Here is a 26,508-nt window from a genome sequence, read left to right as displayed (position 1 = left end):
TGAAAATGAAATGACAAATCTAGAGCTAAAATGTAAATTACTAGATGGGTAGTTGCACAGTCTAGAAATAGACAAAATCTACTGAAATTTATTTATTTATTTTTTTTGGGTCCGGTCATGGGGCCTGAACTCTGGACCTGGGCGCTGTCCCTCAGCTCCTCAGCTCAAGGCTAGCACTCTACCACTTGAGCCACAGCACCACTTCCAGCTTTTTTCTTTTTCCTCATGTGGTGCTGGGGAATCGAACCCAGGGCCTCATGCATGCAAGGCAAGCGCTCTACCACTGAGCCACTTTCCCAGCCTTGAAATTTATTTTTTAAAAGAATGACTATGGTCTATGTTATATCTTAATAAACTATTATTTTTAAAAGCTACACTCATAAGCATTCAACAAGTATGTTTTCATGCCAGCTTTTAAATTTTGTGACAAATTCTACATTAAAGTTAAAATTTTAAACCTCATACTTAGTGTGGCTGAGTGTGGCTATGTACAATTGTAACCCCGGGGCCTGAGGGGCTAACGCAGGAAGATCTTGAGTTTGAAGTCAGCCTGAGCTACACAACCCCAGTTTGAAAAAATTAAACAATAATAAAGTTAAAAAGAAAAGAACAAAACCATTGTATTTGTGCCTGTACAGTGGCTTGATCTCAGGAGCTAGGCAACAATCCTTAGCTTTTTTGCTCAAGGCTCATGCTCTACTACTTGAGCCACAGTTCTACTTCTGGCTTTTTGGTAGGTAACTGGAGATCAAAGTCTCATGGACTTTCCTGCCCCAGCTACATCAGAATCCTCAGATGTCAGCTCCTTAGTAGCTAGGATTACAGGTGTGAGCTACCAGAATGCAGTCCAAACCACTTTATACTAAGAACTGTTACCATAAACATTGAAATGAAACGTTCTACCTGGTAGTTGTCCTTGCCGAAGGGTCTCCATCTTCATGTAAGGCATCCCCATTTTGTTGTATTTCTACTGAACAAGAAACAAAGAAAGAACCAGGTTTTCATATACTTCTTGCAGACTTACTTTAAATTTTAAAAGCATACATACAGCTTACTTGTTGGAGATGAGCTACAATTTGCTAGATTTTCTGGCTCGATCACCAGTCCATCAAGTACAACTGTTAGCTCACCAGTTTGTACTATGCCGTTCTTGTTTTCCAAAGAGAGTTTTAATTGTTCCTTCACTTTTTCCACTAGAAAAAAGAATATCCAATTTTATCACTTTGGCTATATACAAACTGTTTTGGAAATCAAAACTACATTTCAAGAAGGAGTAACTCAGTACTTGACAGCTATGTTTAGAAAGAATTCTTTGTATTTTTTAATCTATATTGGCTTTTTGCACCTAGTTGAGTAATTCCTCTCTCCCCCTCCCTGTACTTTCGATAGATCATCTTTAACTACTTCTGTATACACTCTGAACTTGCTATTACATAAATAAAGCTAAGACTGTCTAATAACTGAACAAACTTGGTCTTCAGCCCAACCCTTTGGTTGAGGCAAAGCATTGGCAAATTCTAGCTTTGCTACTAATTAGACACAATATGGATTAAATTATTTAAACTTCTTGAATCCTCACTTTTCTCATTTCCTTACCACAAAATGGAGATAGTCAGAATTTTTTTTAAAAAGAACTTCAAACTAAGACCAGTCATAAGAACTTAATGCAAAGCCCATGTCTGGCTACTAAGGATCATGACAACAATTTATGATTTCTTTTTTATATAAAACCAAATATTTCTCCTCTTTCATAACTGGGGTATTTAGATTTTACTTAAATGAAAAGTCATTTTATGATCTAATGAAAAGTCAGAATGTTTGTAATATCAGGTATTTCTATTATCATAGACTGTCATGTTTTTCATGGGTTACTATGTATTCTTAGCAAAAACCAAGTAAATAAAACTCAAGAAGTCTCACTAGAGCTCTTTTAATTGATGCTGAACTAAAATCCAAAATCAAAGTACTGTTTAAAGTAATTGAATCAAAGGAAAACAAGAATTTAATCATCTTTGTAAAGGAAATGTTTTTAAAATTGTTTCAAGGCTAGCTAAATAAAAATTCAACAGTTAAGAAACAAAATATGTCTTCTACTTACAACTTTACAATTACTTGTTACTTCAGCAAGTAACTTTTTTATTTTTATAATGAGTGATTTATAATGAGTAATTGAGACTAAGGCATACTGATTTCCTCTATCTTTGAAGCATTATAAATTTACCTTTTGCAAGGAAATAAGAAAATAAAAAAAGGTAAGCACAAAGATTTACACATTTAAACATTAGTTTGAGTTAACTAGAAACCATGTGATGTCAGACAATAAGATTTAATGTTATGAAAAAACATTGTATTTAAAATTCAAACTAGAACTGTTTATAATCTTCTATGAATTACATATTTTGAGAATTTGATAAAACCTATGATTTATAATTCTGCAGAATTACAAGCTGAAGTATGTATACCTAAACTTCCACAAATACTTGTAAGAGGTTTACAAAATATCTGCAGTCTTACCTACCTTAAAAATCCTGAAGCCAGAAAAATTTTAAATCATGGAAACATAATTACAGTATACTGATAAATTTTTAAACACAGAAGATAAAATAATAAATAGACATGTTTATGTCTACAAACAAGAAAATCACAAAATCACAGAAATTATGGTATCCTAGGATAGAAAAATCATAGGTAATTTTTATATTCCTCTGAAATTTTCTATATTATACATTTCCTACAATGAACTAGTTGTATGATGAAAACACCAAAAGTTAAACTTAGAATTTATTTTATCCAAATAATTGTTTAGTCAAGAAACAAAGAAGAGGCTCAGACACTGGCCTTTTTTTTTTTTTTTTTAACTCTCAAGGACTTGTATGACTTGGGGGATATGATTCAAGACAGGATCTTCCTATATATACCTGGGCCTGACCTGGAACTCACAATTCTCCTGCCCTCATTCTCCTGAATGGTAGGAATGCAGATGTGCAACACCACCCACATGCTGCTTAAGTTTTAAAATATATAGATGAGTAAAATAACAAATGACTGCTTATCATTGAAATAGAATACTTGCAGATAACTGAAATCACTTTACAGAATGGAGAAATAATTATAATATTTAATATGATACCTATAAATTTAAAAGCAATCATAGGCAAAAATAAAATTCTCCTTCAATAGTGCCAAATTATAGTTTGCTTTTGTAATTTAGGATATGTTAAAAGTGTATGAAATAAACTTACAAAGAAACAAAGGTTAGAAAGAAACTTACATTTTCTATTGTGCGTTAAAAGGACTTGTTTCAAATCCACCATTGCTCTTCCTAATAAAGCATCTGCTTTCAAAGTGTGATGACTACAAACTCGAAATTCTAAGGTTGTCTGTGGGGTCACATTTCTGTAGGAGTAAAATTAAAGCAAAACACAAACATCATCACTTTATGTGATTATTTATTTCAATATATTTTAAGAACAGAAAATTCAGTTTATTTAATATCACATGAAAGAAAACCATAAAGATTGTAATAGTACTAATAGTTACTAATCCAAAACATCGGCAATGTTCTGAGTCATACTGAGAATTTACAATAATACTGTTTTTATCTGAAAAAAATTTCAGATTTCAAAAACATTCAAGAAAACTGAGGGCATTAGTTGTAATACTTTTACTATAAATGAATCCACACCATACTATTTCACAAATACCAAAATTAAATGATTACTGAATTTTTTTAAATTTCTATGCAAATCATCCAGAATAAAGAGGACTCTATAGAAATAATTAAATTGTAAAGCAAGAATTATTATTCTTTTTCTTTAAGAAAATGAATCCAAATACCTTCATATTTTAAATCACCTATTAACAATGGGGATAAAAAGACTCTTTACTGTGAAGCTATTTTACAAAATAAAAAACATGAAGAGCCCAAACTTAAGAAAATACTTACACAGTCAGCTGTTCATCCCACTTTGGATTAGAAGAACTACTGGATTTTGCTGTTTTTTTAATTTCTCCATCAACAGTTACTTCTGTATATATTGCTGTTCCAAACCAGTTCTTTTTTCTTTTTAGTTTGGCACTAGAAACTAACAGAAAAATAATCATCATTAGTGTGTGTGGCTAATAACTAGTATTGCCTACTAATAAATCAATAAAAATGGAAGTTCTTCTTGTGAAACTAAATTTCTTCCATTGACAAAAGGAGAAGGTAATAATAATGCCTGAAAGCTATTTGAATTTTCCTGTTAAATTGACATAATTTACACGTCACATAATTTACCCACTTATGGATGAACTGACTGAGTTTACTGGCTTTAAAAGAATCACACCATTGTGCAGATATTACTGCAATAAATTTTATAACATTTTTGCTGAGTTGGCTGTGGGGTGGTACACACCTATAACCCAGAACTAGAAAAGCTGAGGCAGAAAGATTGTGAGTTCCAGGAAAACATAAACTCATGCTATATAGTGAGAGGCAGTGTAAAAGACAAAAAGACAAATTTACCCCAAAAAGAAACTCATGCTATTGAGCAGTATGTCTATTCAATATTCCTATTAACACACCTGACAGATGGTATTCTTCACTTAACTGAGGAACTTATATTCTAAATGTGTTAAAGCTTTAACTGAAGATAGGTTTCAAAAAACATGAAAAGTAACTGTGTCTTAAAATAAAAAGTTTAAAAACAAAATGTCATTTTAAGTCTATAGAAAATAAACTTTAATTTACCTAACATATGAAGGAATTTATTAGGCTATACAAATGTCTTTAATGTTTCCAAATACTAATCCAAACAGAGAAATAAATATTCTGTCAGGGAAGTACAAACCATTTATCTTACCTTGATAATCAACTATGCCTATCCTGGGATCTGTGATGAGAAAGAGGAAACCCTCCCTATGTCATATACACAATGTGTTACAGATACAGAAACAAACCAGATATACAGGTTTCTACTATCTTATGAACATAGTCATACAAATACACCAGAAAACTCAACATGATAAATACCTCAGAGGGGCACAGAACTTGAATAACAGTAGATTAATGAGATCTTTACAGCAAATACTACATTGAAGAGCTGCACGGAACAAAGACTGTTCAATCTTATTTCTACTATGCTACTACTTCTACTCTGACACTCTCAGAGTCTTAACAAAATTCATTTCCATCCTTCACTGCTCAAGTTGCTCTATGTTCAATACCACTGGAGTGACTGATAAAAAAATAAAAAGGCTCAGAATTGTCATCCCAAGTGAAAGTGTCATTTCCTTGCTAATACACGTCATATGTATTCACATATGAGAAGAAAACAGGAAGGAAAGGGTATCATTTTGAAAGCACAGGAAACAACATATCTGGGCTCATATTTTAATTCTACCAACTACTAGAACTTTACAGTAAGGAAGTCAATTAACCATGTTGTACCATTGTTTTTTCATCTGAAAAACAGACTACCTAATTCTTACAACTGTTAAGTGATAGGATGCAAAGCACTACCACCATCAATGAATTCCTGGCACCCAAAATGGTGAATGTTACTCTATTATTAATAACAGCATAATATGAACACTCCTGAGTAACTACAAACTCATTCAAAGCCCATCTGTCTACCTTTAATTGGCAACATGTTCAATACTACTGGAAGCTAGAATGACAAGAAGTTACTATTACTATTATTATTATTATTTTGCTGGTTCTGAGACTTAAAACTCAGGGCCCAGGCACTGTCCCTTGGCCTATTTGTGCTCAAGGCCAAGGCTTTACCACTAAGAGCCACAGCATTACTTATAGCTTTTTTTTTTTTTTTTGACTATGTAGTAAGCTCTGTAGATTTCTCCTTTCTACTAAATCAATAGCTTATTTTTAGGCAGGCGGTGAATGTGTATTTTCTACTTCAACTTTTAATGAGAAGGTTACTGGAGGTAAGAGTCTTATAGACGTTCCTGTTCAGGCTGGCTTTGAACTGCAATCCTCAGATCTCAGACACTGAGTAGCTAGAGGCACCAGCACCCAATTAAGATAAATTTTTAAAAGGCAATTTTTAATCTCCCTAAGAATTTATATTAGCTGACAAGAATGTGCATATAAAACAACCATAATTCTATGATTTTAAATAATCAAAAGTCAATATGATTATTTCAAATAATAGTTCTAACTAGTGGAAATATGTAGAATAGAGTGTATATGCTCATTTAATTAGTTTTCTTTGGTATTATATTATTTGCTACAAAGCTATGTAAATACTGAAAAATTATTAGAAACTCATTAACAGCCCCCCTAAAAAGAGTAGTAATAATATTAAATGTATAAGATCAACATGAAGTTAATGTTAAAACTTTAATGATGGGCATAAAAGATGAAAAAAATGATCTGAATGTTCTTGGATTTGAAAATTTTAATATGGAAAGATCTGAATTATCTCTTATTTAATATGGTATTTTAAAATAAACCTCAAATCTTCATTTTTGAGTTTCTTTGGTAGAGGCAGAGGAAATGAGGGACAGTCAAACTAAATAAAGTAAAAAAAAATTAAAAGAGAAGGTATAAATATACATGATATGCAAAATGAGAGATTTCTCCAAATCTGTTTTAAGTACAGTAAGATGAAAGTATGACAGTCTGACAGCGATGAGAGAAAGGTGACAAGAATTCTGAGGGGTCTGTATATAATGATAAGACTTCAAATCAACAGAAGACAAGATTATTCCATAAATATTGTAACACTAAGAATGCAGTCTATTAATTCATGCCACTAATACTCAAATAAGACACATACAACTTAAATTCTCAGTTTTAAAACGTGAAATTCTTAAGGTAGTAGGCAATATAAAAGCTTAAAATATTCTAAGAGTGACTATAACAAGTCTATTTTTCAAACTTAAGGATTCTCCTTTTGTATATTTTGCAAACTTTGTGCTTCTGACCTTTCCCTTCAAAATCTGAAATCTAAAAAGATATTCAAGATAATATACTTCTGTATGCTAGTATGCTTATGTACATGGTAAACTACAATATATTACCATATTGCATTGGACAGTTTTCTGTTTGATTCTTTTCTGTCGTAATTTTTCTGCTCACATGATCACTCTTGTTATTCTGTTACAATTATCATCATTACTATTAGCCTTATTTTGCAATACTGAGAATCAATCCCAAGGCCTCCAGCATGCCAAGTCTTTCTTTCTCTCTCTCTCCTTGATACACACACACACAGACCCTGCTGCCCACTATTATTGTTTTCAATTAGATGTAGGTTAAGAATATAAAGAAAAAGAATAAATATATTATAGTAGTATACACCACATATAATTTTAGCACCAAGAAAGCTATGGTAGGAGCATCACAGGCTCATGGCCAGCCTAGGCTATATAGTGAGATTCTGTCTCAAAAAAACTATATGCTAACAATAAAAATAAATAAATCAGGATGTTAAAAATAATTTAGCTTAGTGAAGAGTACAACTAGGTTTAATGGTAGCAAAGGGCCAAGCCTTTACTGATAGCATATGATTATTTAAAAATAAAATGGAAATGTAACTCACTGGTAAAGCACTTGACTAGCATGCATGAGGCCCTGAGTTCAACCCTTAGTACCACAAAGAAAAATCAGTACAGAGATCATTGTTAACTAATATAAAAAGTACAAAGCCTAGAATCCTAGGATCTTAATCAGTCTCCTATATCCAACAGAAGGCACTTAGTCCCTTTGCCTATTGGTTTAAGGAATAGTGATAGATACTACACGGGGTATTGTGAACTCATTAGGACTGTAGACTTTATCAAGTGATTTTTATTTTAAAATTAAATTAACAAGATGAGAAAAGCAAAGCAAAGGAAAAAGGAACAGAAACAAAAGCAAAGCACTAAAACTTGGTGCCATTTAATGGAGGAAATACTTGAGTATTTCCCAAGAACTTTATTTATGTGGTAAGTCTGCTGAATTGGGATATTCAAAATTGAATTTCAGAGAATCACCATATTAAATTATTTGAAAACCACTTACCAGTTACCTGTAACTGTAACCTTCCACTGTGGTTATCACTACTATCAGACCTTGGTGAAGCAGTGGCCATGTCCCAAAATTCAGTTTATGTCTATAAAAAAAGACCATTTATTTATATATGAGACACAATACTGAAATTTGCAAAATGTTTAAACATGGCTGTTCAAATCAATTATACAATTATAATCCACTCTTATTTTCAGCCATCACGTTTATATTCTTAGGCATCTTTCATCTGAAATTATAACTGAGCATTAGAAACATAAATTACAGAACATTATGACAAATAAATCATAACTGAGTCAATATGAGCAACAAAATTAACGATTATATTAAGAATCCAGGAGCTAGGTACCAGTGGCTCACTCCTGTCATCCTAGCTACTCAGGAAGCTGAGGACAAATCAAAGCCAGCCAGGGCAGGAAAGTCTGTGAGACTCTTACCCTCAATTAACATCAACCTGAAGAGGTGCTAAGACTCAAAGTTGTACAGCACTAGCCTTGAGCTGAAGAGCTCAGGGACAGCACCCAGTCCCAGAGTTCAAGCCCCACAACCGACCAAAAAAAAAAAAAAAAAAAAAGAATCCAGGGTCATATGTTAAATAAAATAAGCACATAATGAATAAATTAATATATGAATATATTATTTGAACCACTTGAGTACACTGACCTTTTACATATCAGTTTTTCTATGTATTTCCTAAAAATAAATATATAATAATTATAGCATAATGCTAAAGTTTGGGAATTTAAATAGTATCCAACTATTCTCTAATATATAGTCCATATTCTAATTTCAACAATGTCCCATATAAAATTTTTGAAATTTTATGTAGTCTGAAATTTTTTTTGTTGTTTTTGTTGGATGTGGGGCTTGAACTCTGGGCCTGGGCACTCTCCCTCAGCTCTTCAGGTCAAGGTTAGCGCTCTACCACTTGAGCCACAGCGCTACTTCTGGTTTTCTGGTGGTTTATTGGAGATAAGAGTCTCATGGACTGTCCTGCCTGGGGTAGAAGAGCACTTGCCTTGAGCTGAAGAGCTGAGGGACAGTGCCCAGGAGCAGAGTTCAAGCCCCATGACTGACCAAAAAAAAAAAGAAAAGAAAGAAAAAAAAAGAAAAGGCCAGCCAGGAGTGGTGACCCATACCTGTAATACTACCTACTCAGAAGGCAGATGGGGAAGATCTAAGGGTAAATGTTTTAACTGGTAAAATTCTATTGGCAATCAATCTGACATTATCATATAAAGCTGCACATTTACATTCTAAGGCAAAAAAATTCAAGAGACTTCATTTCAATGGATAAAAAATTGGGTGTAGTAACAGAAGCTTATCATCCCAATTACATGAAAAGCATAAATAGCAGAATTGAAATTCAAGCTAGGCCAGGCGTGTGAGATCCTATTCAAGAAATTCTTTCTTTTGTTTTAAAAAAAAGGCTGAGGTATGGCTCAAGTAGTAGAGCATCTCTCTGACATGCACAAATCCCTGATTTGAAGCCCCAAAACCACCGAAAATAAAGAAATAAAAAATTTAGGAGCCAAGCACTGGTAGCTTACACCTATAATCCTAGCTACTAGGGAGGATCTCAATTCAATTGTGATCTGAGGATCACAATTCAAAGCCAGGTTAGGCAGGGAAGCCCATGAGACTCTTATCTCCAATTAGCCACCAAAAATCCAAAAGTGGAACAATGGCTCAAACAGTAGAGTAGTAATCTTGAGCAAAAAAAGCTCAGGGATAGCACCAATGCCCTGGGTTCAAGCCATAGGACCAGCACAAAAAAAGAAAGAAAACAAGATAGTATTTATGTTGGAGTTGGGAAAAGAGGAATGCCGGGTAAGAGATGTATTCACTGGTAGCTCATTAACCATGTCAGTACAGATCTAAATTGTAGTTTGAAATGTTGGCTCACAGATATTTGTATTTATTACTGATTTCCATGTTTCATATATTCTGGCATGTTCAAACTTACATTACACCTAACCTTGCAATTCATTTATAACCCAAAGTTGTGTGACACTAAGAACATATATGTGGGGGGTATGTGTGTACAACACACACACACACACACACACACTTACATATACATACAATATATGTATATATGATTAGAGAGGTACCATGTATGGTATGATCTATAACTTAAAGGTGAGGAAATCGCCTCTGTAGACATACTGCTAAAACAACATCTTAATAGGTCTACATGGGTGTAATTAACAATGTGCACTGAGTTTGACTGTCAAACAGTGTTAGTTAAAACACATTAATCACTTACTATGTATCAGGAACTGTACTAGACACTGGGGACACAAAGATGAGTAAGACACGATTCTTTCTTTCAAGGAGCTCATAGTCTGCTGAAGAGATAACCCTGCAAACAAACAAACTGCTTTCAGTGTAATAATTACTAAATTGGATGCAAATGTAAATGTACACATCTGGGCACAGGGAGATGGCAGCTAACCAAACTACATGGTTCAGGAACAGATTCACAGAGAAGATAACTTATAAGTGAATTGCATCTTGAAGTAAAATTCTTCAGGACAGAATTCCAGAAAGTACAAAGTCAGGAAACAGGTGGACCAAGGGGCTTTCTCCATACACAGTGTTAGCTCTCAATATCATTAACTTAAAATTCTCCAAATCCTCACCAGGTTGACTCCTAATGAACCAAACAATTTCCAATTTCTGCATAGACTTCCTTGACACTCAGCCCTGCTGTCCCTCCCTAGCCCATGCTGTCATACTCATTACACAGCCTCCAATTTACAACCCTTGTAGCTTGCAGACCTGCATTCCATCCAGTAGCACTCCATCCGGAAGTTGACAGCCCTCTATGGCCCACAATCTCCCAATAGGTGCAACTTTAGAATCTGCCTACTCACTTCAGGGAAGCCTGCACTCCTTTAGTATGCACAGCACTTTAGTGTCCAACATTAACATCTACTTTATCTAGGAAATAGTGTGTGTAACTGTTTCTAAGTTCACCAAGGCAACACCAACACTTTCTTTTCATCTCTATTCTTTCTCTCGAAGCGTTTTTCTTTTCTAGCATTGCCCTTAACCACTGTGAATTTTTATCTCAAATAAAACCAGTACTAAATTCTCACTATATACTTTCAACTTCTCATTATATACTTTCAACTGTCTGGGATAGAACATGGCAGTTTTCTTTTTTTTTTTTTTTTTTTTTTGTCAGTCGTGGGGCTTGTACGCTGGGCCTGGGCGCTGTCCCTCAGCTCTTCAGCTTAAGACTAGCTTTCTACCACTTGAGCCACAGCACCAGTTTTCTGAGTAGTCTACTGGAGATCAGAGTCTCACAGACATTCCTGCCCGGGCTGGCTCTGAAACACCATCTTCAGATCTTAGCCTCCTGAGTAGCCAGAATTAAAGGCATGAGCCACCAGCACCAGGCTCATAGCTGATTTCTCTGTTCAGTGATCTCTCAGTAAATATCACTGATTAATCCCTTTCAGTGCCAATCACAAAAATGTCTAATAATTTACAAGTGGCTACTAGGGGAAAAAGAGTAATGCTTCTCTGAACCTTTCCCATGAGTTGAATTATCTTACTAAATATGATTTTGTTTTTTAATAAGGTCCAACACTGACTTTCTCTCTATGAATATCAGATTAATTCCATTAAACACAAAAGACAGAGAAGTCATCATTTTGATTTTTAAATCTTCAGGTAGTTGCACAGAGGATTCAGCTCAACATATCAGTTACGAAGTATAAGGCATCTTAATCAGTGTCACTCCTTTCAGCATTCTCCCCCATCTCTCCCAAGCTCACCCATTCCTTCAATTTCCCAAGTTCCATTTTCACATATGTACACTGAACTATCATGACTGTGTTTTCCCACTCTTCCCCTCTGCATTTGTCTACGCTTCTCCCCTTGATTACGTCCCCAACTGTCACAAGTTTCAGCTTCTTGGTATTCATTTTGTTAAACTGTAAGTTGTTAGAAGGGAAGTATACCATTGGAAAGTCTCCCCCTGAATATACAATGCATTAGTTAATATACTTGCATATGTAGGCATATAACCCTATATATGTTCACTTATGTATTTAGCTTGTCATTTTCAGGGAAATGGATGAACCTGTATTTATAATTCAGATCTAACTTCCACATACAAGAGAAAACACGTGTCCTCTGTCTCTCTGAGATCTAACTTCCACTTAACATCTTCTCCAGGTTTATCCATTTCCCTGAAAATGGCATACTATCATTTTTCCTAATGGATGAGTAAAATTCAATTGTAATATAACTCATTTTCTTGATCCATTCATCCACTGAAGAGCATCTTCCAAGCTATGCCCTTCTGGTGATTTAAAGGATACTCAAAATACCTACCAGACAAAGGGCAACTAAAGACAAGGACACAGGAGTACCATTTACTCTGGCAATGGTTCCTAGATACTCAATCTGTACTATCTTACAGTGCTAAGAAAATGAGGTCAGTCAATACTGATAAAAGCATAGACAGAGATCTTTGGGATCAAAAACCAAAGGAAAGGCTGGGGATGTGGCTTAGTGGTAGAGTGCTTGCCTAGCATGCATGAAGCCCCGGGTTTGATTCCTGCAGAAAAAGCTGCAAGTGGCACTGTGGATCAAGTGGTAAGAGTACTAGCCTTGAGCAAAGGAAGCTCAGAGACTGTAACCAGACCCTGATTTCAAGTCCCAGGACTGGGGGGAGGTGGGGAAGGGGTAGCAAAGGAGAAATGTGAAGAGAGGACATCACAGAAAATGTCAGGAAATAAGGAGTCTTTGCCTAATGATTCCAATTCTTCAGTGTAACAGGAGGCACACTAAGACTTTGGAACGACAAACTCATAAACATGTGTTAAAATGAAGGTTCACAATTAAAATATAAACCACATAGAAGGGTGAGGATGATTAAGTTAAAAAACCTAGATACTACTGGGCGACTGTGGCTCATGCCTGTAATTCTAGCTACTCAGGAGGCTGAGATCTAAGAATCACCGTTCCAACCCGGGCAGGAAAGTCCATGAGACTCTTCTCTCCAATTAACCATCAGAAAACCAGAAGTAGTGCTGTAGCTCAAAGTGGTAGAATGCTAGCCTTGAGCAAAAAGAGTTCAGGGACAGCATCCAGGCACTGAGTTCAAGCCCCAAAACCAAAAAAAAAAAAATCTATACAGCACAGAACTGAAACTTCTAATTAAAATATGTTTTAGTCCCATGAAGGTGAACTATAAAACCACATACATCCACTCCCACCTTGGCCCTGATAATTCTGAGCACCAGGTTCATGCTTATTTCTTCAAATGCAAAGAACCTACAATTCTTACTTTACTTGTCAAATCATAAAGCAAGCAAAAGTATTTAAATCAAAGGTCTTTACACTTGAATATTCTCCAGCTGCAAATTACATATTCAAAACACTCCAGAAGTAGTATCCTAATCCCCAATTATATATCAACTAGACACTTAAAAAATTGAGGAAAAGATGACTACTAAGAATGAAGTACAAATTTTCCCACAGAAACAATATCACTAAAAGCTATTGAACCTGAACAAGCCAAAGTTCTTATACTTTATAAGGAAACCAATTGTTCCAGAGATATTTCAAAGCTTCCACAAAAACCTGTTTGTGTTCACATGCATTGTCCCTGTAAAATCAAAGTCCCAAAGTAAACTACTGAGAATAGAAAAAGTACCCACAGCACTTGCATGGTATATGACCCAAAGGAAATACTCAATAAACAAAGATGTATTTAATCCAGAATTACTGATTTCAAATTTTTATTTTTTTAATTTTTATCGAATACTAGAAGTTCCAAGAGTGTCCAGACAAATCCTCACCTTTGTATCTACCTACTTACCTGTCTCAAAGCCTGGCATAACAGAAGGTATTTAACTTATATCCCAGTCAACCAAACAGAGGCACTAAACTTAAATGCACTTATTCTTTTAGGTGTTATTTATTTTCTAATATTGCAGTGCTAGGATAAACTTAGGGTCTTATATACATCAGTTTAGTACTCTACCACTGAGCTATATCCTTTTAAGTGCTTTCTTACATTTTACTTCTCCTCTCCCCTCCCTTTAAAAACTGTCATCAATGCTGGGAAGGTGGCTCAGTGGTAAGAGAGCTTGCTTTGCATGAATGAGGTCCTGGGTTCGATTCCTCAGCACCACATAAGCAGAAAAAGCCAGAAGTGGCGTTGTGGCTCAAGTGGTAGAGCGCTAGCCTTGGGTGAAGAGCTCAGGGACAGTGCCCAGGCCCAGAGTTCAGGCCCTGCAACGGACCAAAAACAATAACAACAACAATAATAAAAATTATCATCAAAATAGCAGCATAGTGAGTCAATGTGTCCATAGTCTCCACTGAGGTAGAGAGTCAGTTAAACCCAGGAGCTTAAGACCAACCTGGGCAACATAGCAAGACGTACATCAAGAGGGAAAAAAAGATTATCATCCAAATGAAAAAAAATATAAAACTTAATGTAGAAAATATTCTTCAGAGAGTAACTAGTTCAAAAAATACTGCTTAATATTGAAAATTACAAAAACAAATTACTCAACTTGTGGGCAGGGACAGGAAAACGGGAGGAAGCAAAGGAAGGAGTGACACTGTCCAAGAAGCAATTCATGGAATTGTAATCCCTTTGTGCAACTACTTAATAATAAACAAGCCTGGCACCACTGGCTCACACCTGTAATCTCAGGAGGCTGAGATCTAAGGATCAAGGTTCAAAGCCAGCCCAGGCAGAAAGTCTCCATGAGACTCCAATTAACCACTCAAAAATCTGTGGCTCAAGTGGTAAAGCAATAGCCTTGAGCACAAAGAGGCTCAGGGACAGTGCCCAGGCCATGAATTCAAGCCCCTACCAATAAGTAAATAAAAATTTAAAAAAAGACTCAAGCCAATGAAATGGCATGTCAAAGAGAGGAAACTGAGCAGAGACAAGAGGAAATGCACAGAGCAATATGACCTAGAAGTGGGAAGAATGCATTACTAAACAAAGCATTCCTATCCAACGGAGAGACTGAGACCTTAAGGCAAGCCAAGCACCTTCGTTGATGTTTATGTTAATCACTTTAAGTCAGTCCAGTTTGGAATTATTTTCCTACACTCAGATTCAAAAACAAAACTAAATGTATTTAGAAACTGATTTTTGTTTTCTTTTTGTCGGTCATGGGGGCTGAACTCTGGGCCTGGGCACTGTTCCTCAGCTCAGCTCAAGGATAGTACTCTACTACTTGAGCCACAGCGCCACCTCTGGCTTTTTTTTCCTGCTGATGTGGTGCTGAGGAATCGAACCCAGCACCTCATACATGCAAGGTAAGCACTCTACCCCTGAACCACCTTCCCAGCCCTAGAAGCTGATTTTAAAATACCACAACAACAAAAAAAATTTTAAGTCCCATTAAATATCTCTGAGCCTTCGGGTTTTTTTAAATTAAATTAACGAATAGATCAGAAAACCTAAAAAAATTTTAAGCTTAGAATTACTTCATTAAAAATATTACATATTTTCTATTACAATGAAATCTTAGCAAATCACCTGTAATTGTTTTCATTTTTATTCCATTATTTTATTCTAATAAAAAATTTTTAACAAAGCTGCAGTGCTAGTCCACAAATCACTTTATTTTCTGTTGGCAGTAAACAAAGCCAGTTAGAAACGTGATGCACTCCTTGGCTAATATCTAGAGGACAATTTTTGCTTGTAACTATAAAAACTTCACTTTTGACAATGTTCTTACAGGGCCACAAGATGGTGATATTGCTCCACAGAAAGAATTTTTTAAAAATAAATCATATCGATTTCCCCTGAATAACTCCTTTATAAAAAGGAATTTGTAAATTGTCTATATTTTGGAAAGACTAGCGAAAAGGAAAAGTATTCATTATATTTATCTGCACCTATTCTAATATTTAACATAAACAGCTATGATTTCTTAAAAATTAAACAAAAACGTAAGACTTTGATAACATTGCTGTTTACCATCATACTGAACTTTCCTTTTCTACCTGCTTCAATCTCTTTTATCATAAGAAATTGAAATATATTTTTCTTATACATTGTCAAATTGTATTTACTCCTTTATTTCAACGAACTGATATTAAACCAGTCACATCAATAAAGGACTACACCTAAATGGTTTCAGTACTTTAAAATGAAGTAAGTTTTTCTTTTCCTTCTAGTCTATTATTTCTCAACTTCCTATTCCATTATGTTTATAATGGGAAGATATCACAACTTCTAAAAAAAAAATAAATCTAGTCATTTGGTAAACTTTTTTTTGCCTGTTTCAGTAAAACTCTGTAGAACAGGTGTCCCATTCATGTCCTGAAAAATATTACTTAAAATGTTTCTCAAATAGCACTAAACTATGAAACTTGAGTTCCAAGCTTTTAGAATAAACCCAAGTTAACATATACCAAGACTGGCATAAATACAGCCATCCCTCAGTATCTATGAGGAATTCCTAAATACATCAATACCATATTCCTTATGTAAAATGACAATGTATTTCTTTGCAAAAAACCTATACTTATCCTCTCAATGCTCCCTATCATAAGTAAACTGTAGATTATTTATGATAACCAACACAATGTAAAAACAGTTGTTACACTGTACTTTTCTGGAAATAATGGCAAGGAAAATGTCTATGGGTGTTCAGTCCCCATAAGGGATTTCTGCAAATATTTTTAACCCAAGGTTGCTTGAATCCATGAATGGGGAGCTCACAGATAGGGAAGACTGATGTACTTGCTACACCTTATGAAGAAGCAGAAAGCAGACAGTCATATGCATTCTTGAAGCCAAAGCAGAGGGGTGATTAAAAGCCTCAGGAACACAAAGCTTCTTATGTCAGCCAAATCTAGGTCCACTGACAAGGCTAGTTAGCACTTCCATACTGCACTGGACACTAGCATGTCATGACCCAAAGTTACATTCACCTCAACAACATTTCCTGGTTGTTTTTAAATACATTAAGAACCCTGATTTACTATAACTTATGCATTGAATTTCCTAATTCTGCCATTCCATAGACAATTTCTGCTTTGAGAAGAACATGTTGGAATAAAGTTATATAGAGAATAGTTCTTAAGTCAGAAAAAACTAAGCACAAACTCTTCAACTCTACCCTTTTTGTACATTTCATCTGAGTCTGTTTTCTTATCTGAAAAATGAGGATACTAAGACAAAAATAATATAGGTTTGTGAGGGAACAAAAAAAAATAACCATTACTCTAGGAAACTAGAACTCTTTCCAGAAGCAAGAATAAAGTATTAATTTCCTAACCTGTTTCTCCCCCTGCTTCCCACAACCAATAGAACCACATTCTTAATTAATCTGAAGCATATAAACATTTCTCCTATGCTTCAACGATAACAGAGGACAGTTTAAGAAGGCATCGTAGTTTCATAGACATGCTGCAAAACAACACACACTAAACCCCATACTTGCAGTGAGGAACCAAAGAGGAATAAGCATTGCCACAGTTTTTGTTATAAATATAAAATTAGCCCAGTGTGATGGCACCCACCTGTAAATCCTAGCACTTGGAGGTACAGGCAGGAGGATTGTTGAGCTCACAGCTTAGCCAGAGCTATACAGAGAGAGACCCTATTTCAAAGGATGAAAGAAAAAGAGAAAGTGAAAGAAAGGAAAATATATCAGAATTATTAAAGTAATACATACACTGTAAAGTCAATATTTATAACTATTCTTCCCAAGAATTTAAAAACATGCAGTAAAGTACAAGCTTTCATTAAGCATTCTTCATTCTTAGAGGAAACTACTAGAATCCAAAATACATAGAATTTCCCAAAAGGAGTTAACCAGTTTAGTCAGTAGCTGAAACTCTACCCCTAGAATAAAGTAATCCTTACCAAGTTAAAATTCAGTAAAAACAGAGTATTTTATACTCAAATTCAATACACAAAAAGCTGTAAAACTGAGAGCTCCTTCATTACTCATTGCTGGCAAAAACTAAACTGATCTGAACTCATTCAGCAGTAAAATCTGGCCTCATGTGAGACTACTTACTGCCCTTAACTGATTCATAAACATTTTTCAAACAAAGCACAGGCATTGACCGCTGCAGACTTCACTGTGGGTTTTATGCAACATAGTACACAGAGTTCTTCTCATTTCAAAGAAAATTCTGCTGGGCCATGTGGCTCACCCCTTAATCTTTGCTACTCAGGAGGCTGAGATTAGAGGATGAGGACTGGAAGTCAGGCCAAAGAAGGAAAGTCTGTGAGACAAGTTATCTCCAATAACCACCAAAAAGCAAGAAAAGGAGCTCTGGCTCAAGTGGTAGTGTCCTAGCCTTCAACAAAAGAGTTCAGTGAGGGGCTGGGAAGGTGGCTCAGTGGTAAAGCGCTTGCCTTGCATGTCTGAGGCCCTGGGTTCGATTCCTCAGCACCACATAAGCAAAAAGAAAAAATCCGGGAGTGGCGCTGTGGCTCAAGTGGTAGAGCGCTAGCCTTGAGCTGAAGAGATGAGGGACAGCGCCCAGGCCCAGATTTCAGGCCCCACAACCAGACCCCCCCCCAAAAAAAGGAGTTCTGTGACAGTGCCCAGACTTGCATTCAAGCCCCAGGACCAGCACCAAATAATAATAATAATAATACCAAAACAGATTTGAATAAATAAATGATATTATTAATCTATCCTAAAGATACTATTTACTGAATACTAAGTGCCAGATTACTAAGATTTATGTAGGTTTAAGATGAAAAAAATCTATGAATTAGGTATTGTTATTCTCACTGTACATATTCTAAAACTCAGGTTTAAGTTAGGTTAATCTGACCAATATCACTGACTCAATTAGTGAGTGCCAGAATTCAAGTCTAGATTTCTTTAAACTTCATTTATAGTCTAAGCAAATGCTTTCAAGAAAAAGTTAAACTACATAAAAAGTTTTAAAACAAATGATAATTACCAAAATCTTTAACCTAGAAAAATGAAACTCCCTAATATAATGTATACTTTTCATTCTGGGCATCTGAAAACAAACACTATATTTCACAAGTCACAAGACAGAAAGAAATGTCTATTGTTCTTTTCCCCCTCATAGAAGGGGCCACGAAACAGTGAAAAAAACCTCAAAAAACAATGGGCTCCTCAAACAGCAATGTCAACTGATAGTTTCCACTCAAATTTAGAAAGTATCATGGGCTTGGTATGGTTTCTTTTCTACCACAAAACATAAGCCATAACTCTGTTTATTTCAGCAATGCTTTTGGGTTTGAACTGGCTCCAATTTATGCTGTTCTTCCAATGACAGATCTGATCAAATTCTGGAGTCCTGTGGGTCCCAGAATTAAAGGTAGCTTTACACTGCATTACACACAGGCAGCCATCACCAGCAAAAATTAGAGCAACTGGCTTTTTATTTTTTCACTTAAAACTTGAACCTTCTTGGGGCTGAGAAGGTGGCTGAGTGGTAGAGTGCTTGCCTTGCATGCATAAGGCCATGGGTTCAATTCCTCAGCACCATATAAGCAGAAAAAAAGCTGGAAGTGGCGCTGAGGCTCAAGTGGTAGAGCACTAGCCTTGAGCTGGAAAGCTGATGGACAGTGCCCAGGCCCAGAGTTCAGGCCCCACGACCAACAACAACAAAAAAGTTTAAACCTTCTCTCATGATTTTCTTCCCTAGTCAATGCCCTTATACTAAGCAATGGCTTTTCCCAAAAGACGTATCATTCCCACAGCCAACCTACTTTCTATCCAAAAGCCCAATTCTAAATTTGATACACTTCAATCAAAATCTCTATTTTTGAGTAGATAATTTTAGCTAAGTGAAAAGCAATCAGACTTATCAAACAAATTGTATTATCCAACTTAGCTCTATTAGTGGTTTCTTTAAATGAAATGTTTTCTTCTGTAGAATAGTGTCATTTCCCTGGCCTGCTCTTCATGGCTACCTCTCCATATTATGTTTCTGTACTTGGTCAGATTCAAGTCCTTGCATCTATGTTCAGCCCTTTCAAACATCTGGCATATTCACACATTGAGCTTTCTTTATATTTACACTACAAATGGGCATTAGGAAACACTTTAGTTACGAAAACCATCTCTAACGGAGTTCACAGGGACCCCAAAATACAGACGGTTTCTGCCAGCAGGTATTAAATCAGCATGTATAATATCATCTGAATGCTTGCTGAAAAACAGAAATGAAGATGTTGAAAGACCTTCATAGCCTGCATGTTTTAGTAGTCTCTCAGGTGACTGTTAAACAAGAACTGCATCTTGACAAACTGGGCTACATATTCTACCTAAGGATGATGTTAACCATTTCTTGTTTCTAGGTGACACAGCCAACCCTTCACCAAATGATACAGCGGGCCCTGCTGAATCAGTTTTTCCCAGATCAACTTTAACCTTTTAGCAACTTACTCCATCCCTCTCTCCCCCAAATTAAATGGTAAGATTTGAAATGCTCAGGTGGCAGAGGCAGGTGTTTGGGGCCATTAGAACAAAGCAAGTAAGCCCTATCTGGAAGCATGGCTGAAGTGACAAAGCACTGGGTTCAATCCCATGTTGCAAAAGGGGGAAAGGCAGGGAAGAAGAGAAATAGGAAGGAGATTTAAAATGCAGCTCTGTCCATACACAAACTCAGCCACACAGTGGAGTGTCCACCTTTTGAATTTTCAACTTAATTATAATAAATTAGCTAAAAAAATTAAAAAATATTACATTTTATAAAGATTTGTCAACTCTTACAAAAAAAGTAATGAAGATATTTGTTACCCTTTTCCAAAGAAGAAGCTGAGGCAACACGAAAGGGTTCTGATAGAAGCTAAATCTGATCGAATTTTAACTATAGCTCTTAACTCATTTGCCAAGAGTGACCTGTCTACCTTTTTCTGTTGTTTTTGCTTTTTGTGTATTTTTTTAATTTTAATTCATGGAGTTATTGAGACATAGCTTATGTAGTTCAGATTGTCCTTGAACTCAAAATCCTCCTGTGTCAAGCCACCTGAGTATGTCTGACCAAGACTTTCTGCTTCTAAGGTACAGAATATCTTATAAAGAGCAACTTCACTTATGTAATTCATTGGGACTAATATTATGATAGCAGTATTCAACTCTGAGTTTCAAGTCAACAATATGTTTCTATTCTCCCTATTTAACCATAATTACAAATATATTAAATAGCTAGCAAAAGAATTTGTTCTCCCTAGTTAAATAAGGCTACTATACCTACATTTATGTTACTACAAGGACTTTTTTTTTTTAACTACTCAAGTAATTTAGAGCAGGGAGAAGTACCCTTAAGAAACACTATAATTCAGGGCTGGGAAGGTGGCTCAGTGGTAGAGCGCTTGCCTTGCATGCCTGAGGCCCTGGATTCGATTCCTCAGCACCATATAAGCAAAAAGAAAAAAAGCCGGAAGTGGCGCTGTGGCTCAAGTGGTAGAGCGCTAGCCTTGAGCTGAAGAGCTGAGGGACAGCGCCCAGGCCCCACGACCAGACCCAAAAAAAAAAAATAAAAGAAACACTACAATTCTATTTTTAGTTTTTAAGGGAAACTTCCATACTGATTTCTATATGATCCAACAAACCATTCTTGGGCATATATCTAAAGGAATTTAAGTCAGTATACAAATAGAGGCACTTGCCTGCCCATGTTTATTGCAGCACTATTCACAATAGCCAAACTACTTACTGAAACAGCCCAATGCCCTATAACCAATGAACAAATTAAGAAAATATGGTACATGTAGACAATGAAGTATTATTCAGCTGTAAAGAACAGTAATATGTGTCATCTGCAGGAAACAAATGAAACGGAAGAATGAACATTAAGGAAATTAAGCCGGATTCAGAAAGCCACAGGTTGCATATTTGCTCTCATGTGTAGATGCTAGACCTAAAAGATACGCATATATGTAAACCCAAAGAGGATCACATAATATATTTGGAACTGTGGAACTATTTGAGCAGCTTAGCAACAGGAGAGGAAAAGAGAAAGTTAGAGGGTGAACAATACTGAAATGCACTGTACCTGTGAATGAAGATCTATAAGTTAGTAAAATGAAACTCATCAAAATCTCTTGAATACAGGATAGTGATAATAGGTAAAGTTCAAGTAAATAAGGGGGTTAAGCTGAACAAAATACTGTATATGCATGTGTGAAACCCCTTTGAACAAGTACCATATACTAAAAACATGAATTTCAGCATCACGATACTAGTGGAATTGGGGAGGAAAGGAAGGTGAATGTGGTCAAAATACAGTATTAAATGTATGAATAAAGATTGCTAAGATTGGCTTGGGAAACGGTAGGAGGAGGAGGGAGAATAATGGTTGAGTCTGATCAAGGTACACTGTGTGCATATATGGACATGTCAAAATGAAATCCACCTGTACAACTAACTGATACCAAGGAAAGAATGAAAAGAAAGAAAAAGAGAGAGAGAAATAGGAAGACACCATAAGAGGCTCTATATTCTCCCTCTGTATGTCAAGAGGTGTTTCTTTCTCTATTTCTCCCTGCTTTACTAAACAAACTTTTGCTAATCTTCAAAAAGAAAAGAATAAAAAGAAGCCAGGTACCAGAGGCTCACATCTATAATGCTAATTACTTGGGAAACTAAAATTAAGAAACTCTCGGGTCAAGGCTGGCCAGAAATAATCAGCAAAAAGTCAGGCAAGAGGAATGGCTCATGTGGTAGAGTGCCAACCTAGCAAGTAAGGCAAATGAGCACCAGGCTGTGAGTTCAAACTCCAACAGTGGAAGTATTAAGAAGTAGAAAAAGAGGGAAGAAGGGAGGATGAACCTTAAGACAGTTCTATCCATCCCTTTTCTTTGCATCTTCATCTTTCCTACTTCTATAAATCATTGTCTTAGTACATTCAGTCACCTAACTCCTCCTCACAATAGTCAATGTACTATTTCCAGAAATTTGCAGAGTGGTTTGCAGCAGGTCTCAATGAAATGTACTAATTCACAATTCCATTGAGAAAGCTATAATATTAAAAGAAGAAAAATTCATTTCCTTTAACATGTCATCCTTTAGTAGTTAACATGAAATAAAAAATAGTACTGAAACTAAGACAAAATGACAGTGAACAGTACAAAAAAAAGTAAACATAGCAACTAATGCATCTACTTGTTTCAGGAAGGGCGAAGCATGACCTTATTCCTAGTACTTCCACATAACTCTCAAAGTAGTCTCTCCTTGATTAGGCTTCTCTAATAAAAATGGCTCATCTCAACCTTCCTTAACACAATGCAAATGAAAGATACATCTGTAGTGCACAGATGGGTCAAGGTCAGAGTGACTGGCCAAGCAGCACCCCTAGGTCTCATATCTAATCACAAGGGGTAAGGGGGATGGGCCTTTGCTATATCCTGCCGCCCTCAAATAGAATCAATCTTGCCATATTATGGTGGATGCATGCTTGGTCAGGCCTCAAGCTGTAGAGGCTGTGTATGTGTATGTGTGTTGCTAGGGTTAGAACCCAAGGACTCAAACATGATCTGTAGTTGCTTAACTCTGAGCTACATACCAGCTCCCCTTGATTTCTTCCCAAGGATAGACGCAGCTATTTCTATCTGCGTAACATGCCAAATGTGTTGTCATTTGCACTTTAGACTCAACTTTCCCTCTGGCAGGACCAGGCTCAAAATTTAGACTGAGGAAAGGAGTCTAAGCTTTGGTTTTTTAAAACAGTTTCCTACAATATTCGTTTTTGTGTAACATCAATGACACTGTATTTTTAAAGTAAAATTCCTGGTAATCTATTTGGATGGTGGCCCCAAATGGATTCAAGTTCTTCAGTTCCCTCTCCTGAAATCTGAGCTAAACCTGTGATTTGCTTTAACCAACAGAAGGAGGCAGAAGTGATTGAAACTCTGCCAGTCCCAGGCCTAAGTTGATATAGCTTCAGAAGACCTGTTTGCTTCTAATTTTGCACTCTTGAATGCCATAAGCTGCCGATAAGGCTGGCAAAGGCTCCTACAAAGGCCACCTGGAGAGGCAGGGCTAGACCACAAGACTGCATGAAGAATGTAGGGTGTGTGTGTTCATCCCTCAGCTAACTGCCGGCTGAAAGTAGTCATTACAGTGATACCAGCAAATCCTGCTGACCAACTGAGTCCAACCCAGGCGAACAAAACTATAAACAAATAAAACAGTTTTAACAGAGCAAAAGAGGCTTGAAATAATGCAGGTTTCTTGTGTTTCTGCAGAATTTGTTCAAAATACCAGAAAAAAGGGGGATACATAGCTAATTATGCATCTCCAAATTCCTACAACCTCAGAAGACAAGTGAATTTTCTTACTAATTGATGTCAATTAAACTACTACCTTCCAAGTTCTAAGAGAACAAGCTTTCTGTTTGTCATCTCAAAATCGTACCAAGCACCCAGTAGAATGTATGGCATGTGGTTACTCTACCAGTGGGTGTTGTGAATAAATAGCAAGTTTAAGAAATGTCAAGACTAAATCAACAAATGCTAGTTTTACTATAAATTAGAAACTATCTGACAAACGGTTCTGTATAAAAAAATTCATACATAAAAGAAGTTAAAACACTAATTTGTGGGCACTGGCAGCTTATGTCTGTAATCTTAGCTACTCAAGAGTCTGGGATCTAGAGTACAGGAGTTGAAAGCCACCAGAAAGGTGTATAAGACTCTAATATCCAATTGGCCAGAGAAAAGCAGGGCTACTTTGGTAGCTCATGTCTGTAATCCTTGCCAGCCAAGGCAAGAAAGTCAGTAAGACTCTCAATCACCTGAGTTATGGCTTGTGTAGAGTACTAGTCATAGGAAAGAAAAAAAAAATTCAGGGACAGAGCTTAGGCCCTGAGTTCACGTCCCAGGACAAGCATGTGTGCCTGTGTGCACATACACATACCCACACACAAACACAGGCTGGAGTCATGGCTCAAATGGTAGAATACCAGCCATGAGCAAGCAAACCCAAGGCTCTGAGTTCAAGCCTCAACAGCAACAAATAAATAAATAAAAGCTAATTTGTAAGGACTTTTATAGGGGCTTATCTTTTTTAATCGTTCAGTTAGATATGTAATGACGAAAACTATGAAGTATCATTACATACACATAATCATCAAAGATAACAAAACTTCACCTTAGAATTAAAAGCAACAAATTTTCAAAAGGAACTAATACCAATGTACTTAACAATAGAACTTTTTATATCAACACAGTACAGAAGTTAATCAGGAAAATTCAAAGTCTTCATATATTATTACAAGTAGTTTCAGGTTAAAAAAAAGTTTAGTGAGAATACTAAACAAAATTCAGCCAGCACAGACAGGAGATTCTTATCTCCAATTAACTTCCAAAAAAAACTAGAAGCAGAGCTATGGCTCAAGTGGCAACGCTAGCCTTGAACATAGGTTCATGCCCCAGGATGGACACACACACACAAAAAGAATTAAATGTTTAAAAATTAGTACAAAAATAAAAGTTTTAGTCTTAGTCTAAAGCTTAGCTACAAATGAACCATATGCTGGCACTCTACCACTTGAGTCACATTTCCAGACTATCTCTTTGATGGTCATTTTGGAAATGGAGTCTCACTGATTTTTTGCCTGGGTTTATATTCAAACCATGATCCTCTGACCTCAGACTCTTGAGAAACCAGGATTACAGGTCTGAGCTACAGTATATTCACCCAGAAGAAGGCAATGATTACCTTTTAGTCCACTACTTCTCAACTGTCATGAGAACCAGATGATAAAATATATATGAAATGTAACTTAAATGTAGAAAAATATCTACAAGATATCTATAAGATGAATATTAGATATTCATCTTAATGCCAGCAAAGAAAATTCATTTTTTTCTTCTATTAGTAGTAACCAGCTCATTGGACATCACTAATAAGGGCAAATTGAGTTTTCCACTGTTTGTTAGAATTATGTCGTATCTTATATGAAAAGTTTAAAAGATTCTAGTCTTTCTAATAATTAAAGAAGCAAACAAAGAAGAGATTATTCTCTCTGTATTTCTCTAAAAGAAAAACCAAGTAATAACAAGCCCTGTTTGCTTACTACTAGGGAGCCAATCTTATCAGGTGCAGAAATTAGTTATTTACTAATCAAACTATCTTAGAAATAAACTAGTTGCAAGTTAGCTACTTTAATCCTTTTCACTGAATAGGAGAATATGAACACCATTTTCTTTCTTTCTCCCTCCCTCCCTCCTGGACCAATCTCCCTTTTTTTTCTTTTTCTGGGTGTGTGTGTATATACACGTGCACGCACATATCGTGTGTGTGTGTGTGTGTGTGTGTGTGTGTGTGTGTGTGTGTGTGTGTGTGTGTGTGTGTGTGTGTGTGTGTGTGTGTACGTGCGCGCACATATCCGCACCTGGTCTTGGAACTCTCAGAGTTTGGATACTGCCCTGGGCTGTTTTTTGCTCAAGGCTAGTGTTTTACCATTTGAGCCACAGTACCACTTTTGGCTTTTTTGGTAGCTTATTGGACAGAAGAATCTCATGGAGTTTTTCCTGCAGGGGCTAC

At 36.1% G+C, this 26,508-nt stretch overlaps 1 protein-coding gene across 4 annotated transcripts in view; it reads right to left on the bottom strand.

Annotated features, from left to right (window-relative positions):
- The window catches only part of Wwp1 (WW domain containing E3 ubiquitin protein ligase 1), a 77,853-nt gene that overhangs the window by 48,941 nt on the left and 2,404 nt on the right, over positions 1-26,508 (bottom strand). For 2 of the 4 annotated variants that reach the window (XM_042667293.1, XM_042667290.1), the window contains exons 2-7: positions 10,284-10,379; positions 8,009-8,099; positions 3,947-4,085; positions 3,272-3,396; positions 1,056-1,193; positions 904-970 (exon numbers count right to left, since the gene is read on the bottom strand). In XM_042667293.1, coding sequence (XP_042523227.1) covers positions 904-970; positions 1,056-1,193; positions 3,272-3,396; positions 3,947-4,085; positions 8,009-8,078 — 539 coding nt within the window. In that variant the 5' untranslated portion in view covers positions 8,079-8,099; positions 10,284-10,379. Of the gene's footprint in view, positions 1-903; positions 971-1,055; positions 1,194-3,271; positions 3,397-3,946; positions 4,086-8,008; positions 8,100-10,283; positions 10,380-17,536; positions 17,598-26,508 lie in introns of those variants that run through there. The other 2 variants (XM_042667291.1, XM_042667292.1) reach the window with 2 other exon arrangements.

The sequence above is a fragment of the Dipodomys spectabilis genome, unplaced genomic scaffold (assembly GCF_019054845.1).
Source record: "Dipodomys spectabilis isolate Male_0828 unplaced genomic scaffold, ASM1905484v1 ptg000387l, whole genome shotgun sequence".
NCBI classification, from domain to species: Eukaryota; Metazoa; Chordata; class Mammalia; order Rodentia; family Heteromyidae; genus Dipodomys; species Dipodomys spectabilis.
Note: the sequence above shows the minus strand (reverse complement) of the source record. Positions and strands in the feature narration are given on the sequence as shown.